This window comes from Bos javanicus, chromosome 23 (assembly GCF_032452875.1).
Source record: "Bos javanicus breed banteng chromosome 23, ARS-OSU_banteng_1.0, whole genome shotgun sequence".
Classification (NCBI taxonomy): Eukaryota; Metazoa; Chordata; class Mammalia; order Artiodactyla; family Bovidae; genus Bos; species Bos javanicus.
The window spans coordinates 48,424,397-48,437,238 of record NC_083890.1 but is presented as its reverse complement, the minus strand read 5'-3'; the positions used below and the strand labels follow the sequence as shown (position 1 = coordinate 48,437,238).

Below are 12,842 nucleotides of genomic sequence, written 5' to 3'. Positions count from 1 at the left end.
CTCTGAAACAGAGAGGCAGAGGCCCGGCCTTTGAGGCAGTCTGGGAGATAGCACAGACCTTGGAGTTGGCCCTGGCATGTCAGCCTCTGCACTTCGCCGGCCTCATCTGCGAAATCGATCTTAGTCTAGGTGAGGTCTCCGGCTCCAGTCTCCCCCTCTTCCTCTGCTCCCTGAAAACCACCTCCCTCCTAAATCCTAGGAGCTAGATGGTAAAGCACCAATCTCATGACCATTGATGTCACGTGATAGAAAAGGTGTAGCTTGAGATGAGCTTGTGAACTGCTTGCAGTCGTCAGCTCTGATTCCCAGTGTCCTCACAGTGATCGTGGCCTCGTGTTAATCATACCAGTAACCTGTCGGCTGTAGAAAGGGTGTTCATTGTTGAAGTTAATTTTGAGTGATCTGTTGAAACGATGGGTTTGGTACTAATTTACATGCCTTAGTATTATCATACTTCCTCAATTCTTCAGTCGTGTCTGACTCTTTGCGACCCCATGAATCGCAGCACGCCAGGCCTCCCTGCCCATCACCAACTCCCGGAGTTCACTCAGACTCCTGTCCATCAAGTCGGTGATGCCATCCATCCATCTCATCCTCTGTCGTCCCCTTCTCCTCCTGCCCCCAATCCCTCCCAGCATCAGAGTCTTTTCCAATGAATCAACTCTTCGCATGAGGTGGGCAAAGTATTGGAGTTTCAGCTTCAGCATCAGTCCTTCCAGTGAACACCCGGGATTGATCTCCTTTAGGATGGACTGGTTGGATCTCCTTTGCAAGAGTCTTCTCCAACACCATAGTTGAAAAGCATCAATTCTTCGGCGCTTAACTTTCTTCACAGTCCAACTCTCACATCCATACATGACCACTGGAAAAACCATAGCCTTGACTAGACGGACCTTTGTTGGCAAAGTAATATCTGTGCTTTTCAATATACTATCTAGGTTGGTCATAACCTTCCTTCCAAGGAGTAAGCGTTCTCAATTCTTAGATGCCTAAGGAAAAAAAAAAAATGTTTTTACACTTCTGAAAGTGGAATACGCTTGAAAGAAACTTGGAATGTTGAAAGAAACTTGCCAGCCATTTTTTTTCTCCATACACTGATATTAAGTGATGGTCTCCCTAACTCTCAGCCGCCCTGAAATAGAGGGGGTGCTTAGAACAAAGCTGTTTGTCTCCCATTAACTCTCTGAAGGCTTTAAGAGGCCAAGAAGAATAATAAAGCTTCATTCCCTGATAACCTGAGCAAGGAATTGTGTGGATGTGGGCATGACGGTTGCCTGTGATTCTTTTCCATTTTCTCCCGCTAGATCTTTCTGACCCACCGCACTGAGTCCCCCTAAGAAAGCAGAGGGTTGGCCTGAGCCACCTTCCCTGAACCCACTCCTCAAAGATGAGGCCACTTCTCACCTGCTGGTGGATGACTGGGCTGGTGCTCTTTGGACAGGGGTTAGGGTGGTCAGGGGCTGGCCCAGGGACCCCTCCAGCCTCAAGAATATGTTTGCGGGATCAGAACCAGGGAAGCCCTGGCTCTCACCTCCACACACTCACAGGAGGAGGACTCACAGGTGTCCCTAGAGGCAGAGATGAAGAATCTAGCCTTCCGGGTTGAATCACTGGCCTGAGAGCCTGAACTATTGCTCCTCATGGTTCATGAGCTTCTCAGCCCTTTCCTCCCAAGCCTGTCTCTGGTAAATAAAGTACAGCAGAGAATGAGCATGAGCTGAACTGAACTTCTTTTTAGAAGTGTGACAGGATCATTTATGGAAACGTTGCTGTTTCTTCCCATTCCTGAGAATGTCTGCAGTACGATAATCCCATCAGAGTTATTTATAAAGCGCCGTGGCTACATTCCCACATCTGGCACAGTTTAACCCTGTTCAGAGATGGTGATGCCCATGATGACTGTCATTAGGAAAAGTCAACCTCTCATGTCACAAAGCGAGGAAATTGAGACTGACTGTCTTTTTGTAATGCCATTCTTTCTTTCCTGTAGCTCTTGGGACCTGGTTCCTAGAACGTTTTAGAACTGGATGATGTAAGGTCACTTGAGTCAGGTCACCCGTAACACTCTTTTTGGAGCAGGCATGTGCATACTACTGTAATCCTTCCTTGTACGTATATTCCTGGGCCTGTAGATGTCAGGGTTGGAACAGGTAACTTAACCATTGTCCCAGCCACTCTCATGATCTGGGAGTTCACGTAAGACCTCAGAGAGCGAGGGCAGGCTTTCAGGTCGGAGGCATTTCAGACATGTGCTCGGTCAGCTCTTCTCACATTTGATCCCAGCATGCTTCCAAAGGCAAGCGAGGACGCGCTTTCCTGGTGGACGGGGTGGGTTCCGGGGCCACCGAGTGAACCGGTGGTAGTACCTGGGACTCCTTTTGCCTGTCGAAGTATGTGTCCCCAAATGGTGCAGCTTGTCTGCATATGTGGAGCAGATCATCAGATGGCTTGCCTTCCTCTCTTCGGTGCCAGCGAAGTTCATGAACATCTCCCAACAGAGAGCAAGGCGCTGAGCCACGTTTTTGGCCAGCACTTCGTTGTGAGAGCTTTAAGAGGGGTTCAAGGAGATTATAAGGCTTTTAAAACGAAGTCACTGTATAAATTACACCCCCATATCTCTTACTAAGGAAAACTTTTAACCAGCGCCCAAATAGAAGACATTTTAAAGAAACCAACCCAGTTTTCTTTCCTAGATCACGTTGTATGTGTGTGTTCTTTGCAGACACATGAAGATCCACGAGAAGGACCCCAACAGCTCTCCAGCCGCAGCGCCCCCATCCCCACTGAAGCGCAGGCGGCTGTCCTCCAAGAGGAAACTGAGTCATGACGCGGAGTCGGAGAAGGAAGACCCAGCGCCAGCCAAAAAGGTCCTCCCGGCCCCGCCCCCGCACGAATGTGCGTGCAGCCCAGGGGCTCCTGGCCGAAATCCCCCCAGCCTTAAGTTTCTCAGTCTGGGGACTTGGCAGACCCCCACCCCCAGGCTTTTCAGCTGTGTTTCCCTGCGCTGTTTCATAGGGTACCTGGAGGAAAGCATGCCTGCCCGCCCTTGCTTTGTGGAGCCCCGGCTGAGCCCACTGTTGACACAAAGAGCGTGTTCTGTTGTTCGAGGCTGTTTTTGTTTCTCCAGCTAGAATGGGGGCTTCCCCAGCCCTGGGGCCTCTCCTGTCGTCCCCCGTTTATGCCCAGCGCCTGGCAGATACTGGGCGCTCCATGGACATCAGTTGAATGAGGGGGCTGAGCAGGGAGGAGCGGGCCAGGGGCGTGTTCGGCCGCCTGGTCAGAGCGCGTGGGGGCCCTCGTGACTCCGTGCTTCTCCTTTCCGCTCAGATGGTGGAGGACGGGCCGCTGGGCGACGCAGAGAGGAAAGCGGAGGAGGTGTCTCACTGCCCACTCTGTTTCAAGGAGTTCGTGTGCAAGTACGGACTGGAGACCCACCTGGAGACGCACTCGGATAACCCGCTGAGGTAGGAGCGAGCCAGGCAGGCCATCCTGGTGCAGGGTGTGACGCACCTCCCTCTCGTCCCTCCAGCCTGTGGCTGAGCCCGTCACAGCGCTGGGGGCACTGGCAAGGCCACACAGGTGGCTGTGGCCGCAGGAGGCTTCCCCAGGGTCCCAGTGCTTCCTGCACTCTGAGCAAGACTCCTGGGCCACCCTGTTAGTCCCTGCACACAGGGAGCCTCCTAGCATAGGACTCTGGCCAGCAGACACGTTTTCTGCACAGAATGTTGCAGCCCCAGTGCTCGTTAGGTGCACCCGTGTGGGTGGTAAGGATGGGAGGGCAGGGCAGTGCTCGTGGGCACGTGGACTAGGCCAGTAGCACAGGAAGCCAGGAAAGTGTTTGGGAGCAAGGCCGAGTTCTGTCCTGCAGGACACGGCACCTGAATGAAGCCTGTTGCAGCCGCAGTGACGGGAGGTGGATTTTCTGATCCTCGGTGGTCCCAGGCGGGGCGAGCGGGTGGTGATGAAGCCTCTGGCAGAATTTGGGGCTGGGCTGAGGGCCTCGGCTCTCCTTCCCCACCTTCATCGCTGTGTTGTCATCGGGCAGGGAGCCCAGTGATCCTGCTGGGCAAGCCCCTCTGCCTCCAGATGGGCTACCCTGGGGAGCCCCAGGCCTCGTGAGACTTGAAAGTAGCACGTCCTGAGAGGCCCAGCTGAAGGTTCCCAGCGCAGAGGCCAGGGCGTACGTGGCTGCAGCTTTGGCTTTCAGAAGGCAGCTTGGGAGTGCGGAAATGTGGACATCTGTTTGTCTGACTCACCAATCCATGGACCAGATTTCCTTTCTGGGGGCACGTGTTTGGTTGTGTCTGAGGAGTGAAAAGGTCCGAGGCAGTAAAGACGTTTGTGTTCGAGGGAGAAGCCTAATTATCCAGCAAGTTAAAGCCGTGTCAGTTTCCAGTATCCTTCATCACATTAGCTTGACATTTTTCTATTAGAGAGAAAAAAGAATTTATGGGGAGATTAAAGTCTGAGCAGTTGAAGTGCTAGAAAATGTCTCCAAGTGACTGCCCTGTCCTAGGGAATCGAGGAGTGTGACGGGCGGGCATGGCCGGGCAGTCAGGCCCGGGGCCCGTCCCGCCGCTGCTCTCGTGCGCCTGGACCAGTGGCGTCGGAGCCACGAAAGGGAGCTGGGCCAGCTCGCCCCAGGTTCCCTTTCAGGCTGGAAATCCTCGGACTCTGAAACCCGCCTCTTCACAGTTGACATTCTGTGTACCAGGAAAAGCCCTGAGCTCTTCCTTTCATAGGCCCTGTCGTCCCGGGAGAGTCAGGAGCTTGACTTCCTGGTTTCCTAAGCGTCCGCAGCACCCCGGGTGTGGGCTGACAGCATCCTCTGCAGCCAGGACGCACGCGCGGAGCCCACGTTACCAGACCAACCTCATGCGCTGCGTCGTGGGCAGAGGCAGGCGTCGCCTCGGCGAGCCTGGCCCCCGCTGGCGCCCCGACCTGGCTCCGCGGGGCGCCTGGTCCCCTCGCCGCTCGTGTCTGCCCTCCCCAGGTTCTCTGTCACTCTGGGCTTTGGTCTGTGATCAGACACGTCTCTGGAACTACCCTGTGACTGTCTTCTAGGAGATTTTCTCTGACGGGAAGCAGCCTGGCTCTCGGGAGAGCGTTCTGGGCAGCTGGAGCCTGCACTGCAGTGGGTGGCGGTGACCAGGGGAGGTGAGGTACCTCCCATTGGTGCTGCCCGGCCCAGGGTGTGGGCGCTCCTGGAGCGGGGCCTGCCGCTCGGAGAGGATGGGGACGGGGACTGCCCCGGACGCTGGCTCAGTGCTCCACGTGATCTGGGATACAGTTCACCCAGGACTCCACGGCTGTGACGGTAAACCTCCAGTACCGCCCGTCTCCCTCTCCCTGTTGGTGCTATCTCCGTTTGGGGAGGGGACCGCAGGAGGCCTGTGGCCGGCGGGCCCCTCTGGCAGAGCTGTGAGAGGAGGCTGCCCCGCGTCCACCACGGGCCCACCAGCCGGCCCGGTCTAATGGGTGGGGCTTGTGTCTGGAAACCAGAGGAGTTAATTACAGAACAGAGTTAACCTCCCTCTCTCCTCTCCGCTCTGCCCTCCACGCAGTCGCCTGCTCTCAGGATGCCTGGAGGCAGGCCTGAGCCAGCAGGGCCCAGCCGGGCAGGGAACTGTGACAGTAGCTGGTGGGAGAGACTGCTTGTTAACCCAGAGCTAAAATAGGCGCCCACTCCATTTGCAAACCCCAGAGGCAACAGAACCACAGTGGGATGCTACCAGTTTAGACAGAAGTTTATAACTCGAAACAGCTGTTGGCTTCGCTCTCGAGCTCTCCTGCCCTTACCCCCCACCCCCAAAGCTGGCAAGGTGCCCACTGTTCCTTAATAAAAATCACTGGAAATCCAAACTGGTGTAAACGCCGAGGCCGTTCTCCTGCAGTCCCTGTGTTTCACATTGACAAAGTGGGCGCTGGAGCAGGAGGAGGACGCGAAGCCGCTGTGGTGACCGTGTCTCCGCGTGCTGGGTTCACTTTTGCTCTGGCGTGACCAGCAGTGACTCGGCCCCGTGTCCAGCCCCCCAGACGAGGAGCAGAGCTCCTGAAAGCTGGCCCCGGGGACTGGAGATGATAAGCCAGAGTGTTGAAGGAGCAGGTGGATGCAGCGGGGACATCCCTGTGCGGGGCTGTGCTGGTGTTGAATATCAGGCCTGGTTATAAGAATAGAACAGTAGCAGGCTGTCCACCGCCCGTGGAGAGTCAGCGGGAGGGAAGTCCGGGTCAGCAGCGGCCAGCGCGAGCACGAGGGAAACCACAAGGGCCACGTTTAGTTCTCTAGGAGCCACGCCCTAAAAAGGAAGAGAAAGTCGTGGAGGGGGTCTCGCTTTGCTGATGTATCGATATGTCCCAAATATAACGTCAGTAAAAAGTTGTCAGTGACGTGGTTTACATTCTCACTCTCACACAGTCTTTGCCAGCCAGTATAGGGAGCAGCCCATCCCTTTGGAACACGCACTTTCCAAGCCCCCAGCAGTCCACACGCATGCATGGGCCTCAGCCAGGCCCACATGCAGCTGGGAGGGCTTTGTCGCAGAAGACACCTTTCAGTGTCTGAGTGACTGGTCTCCGGCTAACGGGGGCCTGGCTGGGAGAGGGGACAGCTGGGTGGTCATAGAGGGTGTTAGCTGCAGCTGAGGGGGAAGTTTTCCAGAAGTTCTTGTATAATCTTACGTGGCTTCTTAATTAAAGGAGACTGGGTAATAAATAATTTTTTAATTCCATTAAAACGTATCCAGCAAATGAACGGGTGCTTGTTGTGTGCCAGGCCTGCGACCAGACTTAAGAGGAGAGCAGCGACGGTAGAGACAGTGAGAGGGGTCGTGACGGTGCAGTGGTCACGTGGGGCGGGACGGGGTGGCCGCCCGGGGGGCTCTACAGGTGCGGCTGCACCAGAGGAGGGCAGGGCTGCGGGGGGCGGGCGGCGCCAGAGCCTGCTGCTGGGCTCCCAGGACTGGCCGCCTCCCTTACTGCGCCTCCTCCCCCGCACACTCGTCACCTGCACGGGGGCCCTGAGACCAACGCACATGGCGCTGGTCCCACACTTGCTAAATGTCACCCTAAATATAGGAAAGGGGCATCACAGAATACTCTTCAGCATCGCGTATTCAAGATCCCAGGGGACCCGGGGCCAGCCAGACGGAGGCAGGTTTGAAACACGCTGGGGGCCGAGCGGGGGAAGACCCCTCCCCTGACTGGACGGAAGCTGGAGCGCCTTCATCAGGGCTCACCCCTGCCCTGCCCAGGGGTGACTCAGCCCCGTGGGGCAGTGTGGCCCCTGATCCCGGGCTCACCCCGGCCCCTGCTGAGCCAGTCCCTGGGCCTGCCCAGCTTCACCTGCGTTACTTGGGTCGAGCAGGCCTGCAGGGCGTCGGGACGCCTTGTGCAGCCCCGCAGATTCCTGGGCGTGGGGAGGGCAGGCTGCCGCGGGCCAGGGCCCTGTCACAGGGCCCTCACCGCTGCTCCCAGCAACTGGGAGAGATTAGTGCAGCTGTCGGATGTCAGTTCTCTGGCCAGGACGCGAGGGAGGGCAGGGAGGGTGGGCAGGAGGGGAGAGGAATGTCTGAGGCGGGTGGGGCTCAGATGAGAGGTTGTTTGCACTCACCCCTTCTCGCCTCTGAAGACAGAACAGGAAAAACGAAGCATGAAATCCTTTTAAAAGAGCAACGTCAGTCCCTCAATTAAAACACTATAATGAGCAAGACGTTCAGTATCTCGAGGAAGTGAGCAGGGTGCCTGCCGCTTTCTCAGCAAGGCGTTTCACAGGTTCTGATGACGGGGTGTGGGGCGGACTCCCGGAGAAGCCGCTATGCAGGGCCCAGGGGGTAAGGATGTGACCCGGGGCGTACAGAGCCCGGGGGCACCTGCTGTCTCCGTGCTCCGAATGGCAGCCCCCTGTAGTCTGACCTGTGGCCGGCATCTCAGTGGCCTTGGGCTCAGCCTCCCCGTCTGGAAGACAGACTTGGGGACCATTGTGAGGATGAGGGGGCAGCCACAGTGCTCAGACTGTCATACTCAGTGAACATTTACTTCTGATACTAATGTTTAGAACACGTGTTTTTAATGTTTTAAATCTCACAGCACTTAGAGTTACCGGTTCCCGTCGCTCCCTGCGAATCCCATTCCAGTGACAGAGAGAAGGCAGCAAATTCCAGAGCTTCTCTAGGTACTGCTGATGTTTACTTGACTGAGAACAGGAGAGCAATTTGGCCTTTAGTCTTTAGCGTGATAAAGAGCCACCTTTACCTCCTTTCACTTTTGTAAAGATTGGGTAACTGAATGGCAATCTAAATTTCGTTTTGCGTCCTGCCTCCCAAATGACGTGATCCAACTGCGCAGAACCCCCGGCGGTCAGAAGCTTGAATGGACTTCGTGCCTTCAAACTACCGCGCATTGCCTCCCTTAGATGGTTGGGGAAACCTGAGAGTCTAAAGAAATGTGTTTCCTGATGTTTGAAATTTGCCAAAGCAGTCCTTCGAAAATATGCTTAGCGGAGTGAGGAGAAAAAAGTTTTTTAACCCTTTCTTGGAGTGGTGGGGTCAGCTGTCTGTCCCTTAACTGGGAAACGTGATGGAACAGGGTGCTAGTAAGGGCCACCAGATGAACAAGGAGTTACCGAGCAAACCCCGCGATGGGTTAGGCCCAGAATTGTTTAGCCACAGGCTTAAAACACGTTTTTTAAAAGCTCTTTCATGGCCTTGTTTTCCACTTTAGATTCTGCTGCTGGCGATCTTGCCTCCACATTTATCTTGACTTGACTCTGTCTTCTGTGAGCGTGTGAGCTCCCCTCCCACTGTGGATCCTTCAGGAAGGTTACTCGGGAAACCTGCGCCAACAGTGGCTGCCGGTTCCCTGCTTCATGGCTGAAGCGTTTATTGTGACTCAGTCCTGCCGATTCCCTGTCAGCCCTACTCTGAGGCCGGCTCCTTCCTGTCCCCCTCGCCCTGCACAGAGCCCACACCAGCCCAGGATTCTGCAGTTTTCGTCTGAAAAATAACCAAGGAGGAAGGAAGGGCACGTGTTGTAAAGAACGGCCTCCGCGGTGTTCTGCCCCATTGGCTGCACGGTGGTACGTGTCAGTCTTCCACCCCGTGTCTTTAAGATCCTGACTCTTGCTTTGTTGAGACTAGTCGTGGATCTGGGCCTGAACGTCACTCATTTGCATCGGAGTCCTGTGAGAACTGAACGGGTTGATCCCAGCCTCTGGGCGAGCACTCCCCGACCTCCTGGAGCTGCGGCCCCGCCCCAGCCTCACTGTCCTGTCCGCCTGCTTCAGGGGCCAAAGCTGAGCTGGGACCAGCAAGGGAACTCAGGATCAGTGTGGCTTGCCGCTCCCGTGGGGGTCAGCCTTCTCTGACCACGTCCACGGCGCACTCTTTGCAGCGCTGGCAGTCTTGGGGCACAGCCCCAGTGCCGAGGGACCGTGAGTTTCTGTGGTCTCTGGACAAGAAGGGACAGGGTGGGCCCGTCTTGCGGGCGCCTGGGCGCTGCCTCTCTCCGGCCCAGCGCTGGCAGCCCCCAGTCCTGCCATCTGTTCCTTTGAATCCCGAGGGCCACGATGGAAACTTGGCTCCCTCTGCTGCGAGCTGCCCCGGAGGCATTTCTCTCCCCTGGGACCCCCAGCCCAGCCCCTCCTGTCTCCACCTCACCCCTCCCCACACCCCTCTGTGACGCTGCAGGTGCTGCCATGGTGGGTGGAACAGACAAGCCTCAGACAGCGGCCTCCCCTTCCGCTTCCAGAAGCTCCAGCTCTGCAGGCCCCCAAACCTGAGCCCCCCACCCCCACCCCAGTAAACTGCTGCCCCTGCCCCCGAAAAGAGCATCCTCGTGGGAGGAAGGAGCCCACAGTTGGAGGAGTGGGGTGCCCTCCCAGCATTCTGGACCAAACGGGCTTCCTTTCTCGTCGAAGCACTGGCCAGCATGTGCTGGAATTCAAGTGTTCTGGGTACAGCGGGCCCTGGTGAGCTGCCGGGGGCACAGAAACACCACTCCTGTGAGCAGAAGGATTTGGCATTCACATGTAGGTGATCGTCCTTCCGTAAGGCAAGGGCAGGCAGGATGTCCATATTAGTTTTCATCCCTGAGTTTCGTTAAGTAATCTCACCTTTACTTAAATTTGTCGTCTTTATGGCAGTCTATTTCAGTGTGTGGCTTGAAAACAAGAAAGGTGTGTTCTCTGAAGAGTGGATGGAATTTTATTACCTTCTTGAAGCCCTACAGCTAGATACACTTCCCCCCATTAAATGCATTTATCTTACTGACAGCGAAGTGAGTTTCCACTTGGAAAAGTCACCCTCAGTTTCCAACTTTGGGCCATCTCCAGTGCCAGAAAATCCACACACAGCCTCTCTGTGCGGTCTCCCTCTGGCGTGTCGTCAGATCACTTGCAAAATGAAATTGTCCTGCAGCACCCCCTCTGCTGTGTCTCCAAGCACAGTTCCACTTCATCTAAATATTTTACAGCGTGCTGTTCATGAGTTCCTGGCAGGGTTGCAAGATCCCCCGCCCCCCGCAAACCGGGGGGTGAGAGGAGAGTGCTGGGGACCACCCGACCAGAGGCTGCGGCCCTCATGACGGCGACAGGCCCGAGTGAGGTTAGCAGCCAGCCCCAGGCCTGTGTCTGCAGCCAGCAGCGCCGCCCGCAGGTTTGCAGTGACCCCCACTGGACCTCCAGAGGAACCGAGTGTCTGGCTGACAAAGGCAGCCTAACCATCTCTGGGCGACGTTCCTCTGCTGTGGTTTCATTAAAGTCTGTCCACAGACAGGTCCAAGTGTGACAGGAGGCGGCGCTTTCCCCCGGAGGGTTCTTTCCTCCGTTCAGCCAGCCTTTGGAGGTGCTTCAGATTTCAAAGCAGGGTATTTTGCTTTTTTTCCTCTGCCACTTTTTGAAAAGTTTGTTTGTGAGATGACAGGCTGTATCGTATCAGAAGTGAAACAGGAGCACCTTGGTTGAAATCCTGTGGAAACAGAGGTGTGATGTGGTGGATGGAGGGCTCGTTTCATGTCATGAGGAGGCTCTGAGTTGGGGCTGTGGCTCCAGAGTGAAGTGTGGCGGAGGGCTGCTGAGGAAGGAGGCAGAGGGCACGGGGCAGGGACTGGAAAGGGCACGCATTCCTCCCAGGGCATCCCCAGGTGGCCCAGCGTCAGGGGAGACCCTCTGCTGTTCTGTGAAGTTCTCGAGTGCACAGGACAGGGCATCCCTTTGAAACTGAAATGCCACGTTTTCTGCATTTTTGTGTTTGCTGATAGTTCCCAGGAAATGGGTTATGGTTTTTTTGTTCCTAGCATGGTAAAGTAATGGAGAGGTTTGGTCTAGTACCTTGCAGTTCTCCAAGCATAGTGTTACCTTTGTTAACAGAGTAACTCTGAAGGTGCCCACATACGGATGGGAGAGAACAGGGCTCTGCAGCAAGGGAGAGAGCGCTCCCAGCCTGCAGCCACAGTTGTCCAGATATTCCAGACCTCTTGCTTACTTCTCACTGTCATTTATTTTCCCAGCTTGTCTGACATAAGAGGCACCTGGTGTGCTTGCTCACCTGCAGATTCCTGGGTCCCTCCCCTAGTTCCTCTGATGCCAGCCCATCCGCCGTGGCCCTGGGAGCCTGGTTTGCACAAGGTCCTGAGGGAGTCTTATCTCAGCCACGTCTGGGAAGTTTTTCACAGCAGGCAGCTGGAATACAGATGAAACAAGCTGTCCAAGGCCACCCACTCTGACTCCCGGCTCCCAGCGTCTGGGTCCCATGCCCAGGCCCCACCGCTCCGCACCCGCCCTCGAGGATGCGGCCTATGGCTGGCACCGAGCGCTTCTGCCACGTGTGTGCTGAGCACTCACCATGGGTGGGACTTGGTCCCACCGGCCAGAAACGGGAGGGGATTGAAGGTCAACAAGAGAATGGAGGAGGAAACAGATACGCCTAGATAAATTCACGGGTGTGGGAGCGGGCAGTAAGTCCACATCACCACCTTCCGAGGTACCCTCATCCCGTGTGACCCGTGTGTGGTGCCCCACACGGAATGCCAGAGCAGCCCACACTGAGGCCGTGGGCTCAAAAGAGGAGGGTGCCCAAAAAGATTTCGGGCACAAGAGCAAAGTAACAGGATTTTTTTTTTTTTTTTTTGCTCATCCTCTAAAACTTTCTATTTTTATATTTTAATATATTCCTTGGAAGAAAAGCTATGGCCATCCTAGACAGCATATTAAAAAGCAGAGACATTACCTTGCCAACAAAGGTCCGTCTAGCCAAAGCTTTGGTTTTTCTAGTAGTCATGTATAGATGTGAGAGTCAGACTATAATGAAAGTTGAGTGCTTAAGAATTGATAGTTTTGAACTGTGGTGTTGGAAAAGACTCTTGAGAGTCCCTTGGACTGCAAGGAGATCCAACCAGTCCATCCTAAAGGAAATCAGTCCTGAACGTTCATTGGAAGGACTGATGCTCAAGCTGAAACTCCAATACTTTGGCCACATGATGCGAAGAACTGACTCATTGGAAAAGACCCTGATGCTGGGAAAGATTGAGGGCAGGAGAAGGGGCCAACAGAGGATGAAATGGTGGGATGGCATCACCGACTCAATGGTCATGACTTTGAGTAAACTCCAGGAGTTGGTGATGGACAGGGAAGCCTAGCGTGCTGCAGTCCACAGGGTTGGACAAAGAGTCGGACACAACTGAGCAACTGAACTGAACTGAATATGCCTGGTACACATGCATGCAAATACATGTGTATATATAAATACAAAAATATACATAACACAGACATTTCTCAGACAGCAAGCCTATTTGCGACATGTGCTTAAAAACCTTTCAACTCTAAGGTTGAAAGTCCAAGAATGCAG

General features: G+C 55.1%; 1 protein-coding gene across 7 annotated transcripts in view; it reads left to right on the top strand.

Moving 5' to 3' along the window:
• Positions 1–12,842, top strand: part of RREB1 (ras responsive element binding protein 1) — a 166,797-nt gene that overhangs the window by 130,763 nt on the left and 23,192 nt on the right. For all 7 annotated transcript variants that reach the window (XM_061398926.1, XM_061398927.1, XM_061398930.1 and 4 more), the window contains exons 7-8: positions 2,723–2,867; positions 3,328–3,464. In XM_061398926.1, coding sequence (XP_061254910.1) covers positions 2,723–2,867; positions 3,328–3,464 — 282 coding nt within the window. The remainder of the gene's footprint in view (positions 1–2,722; positions 2,868–3,327; positions 3,465–12,842) is intronic.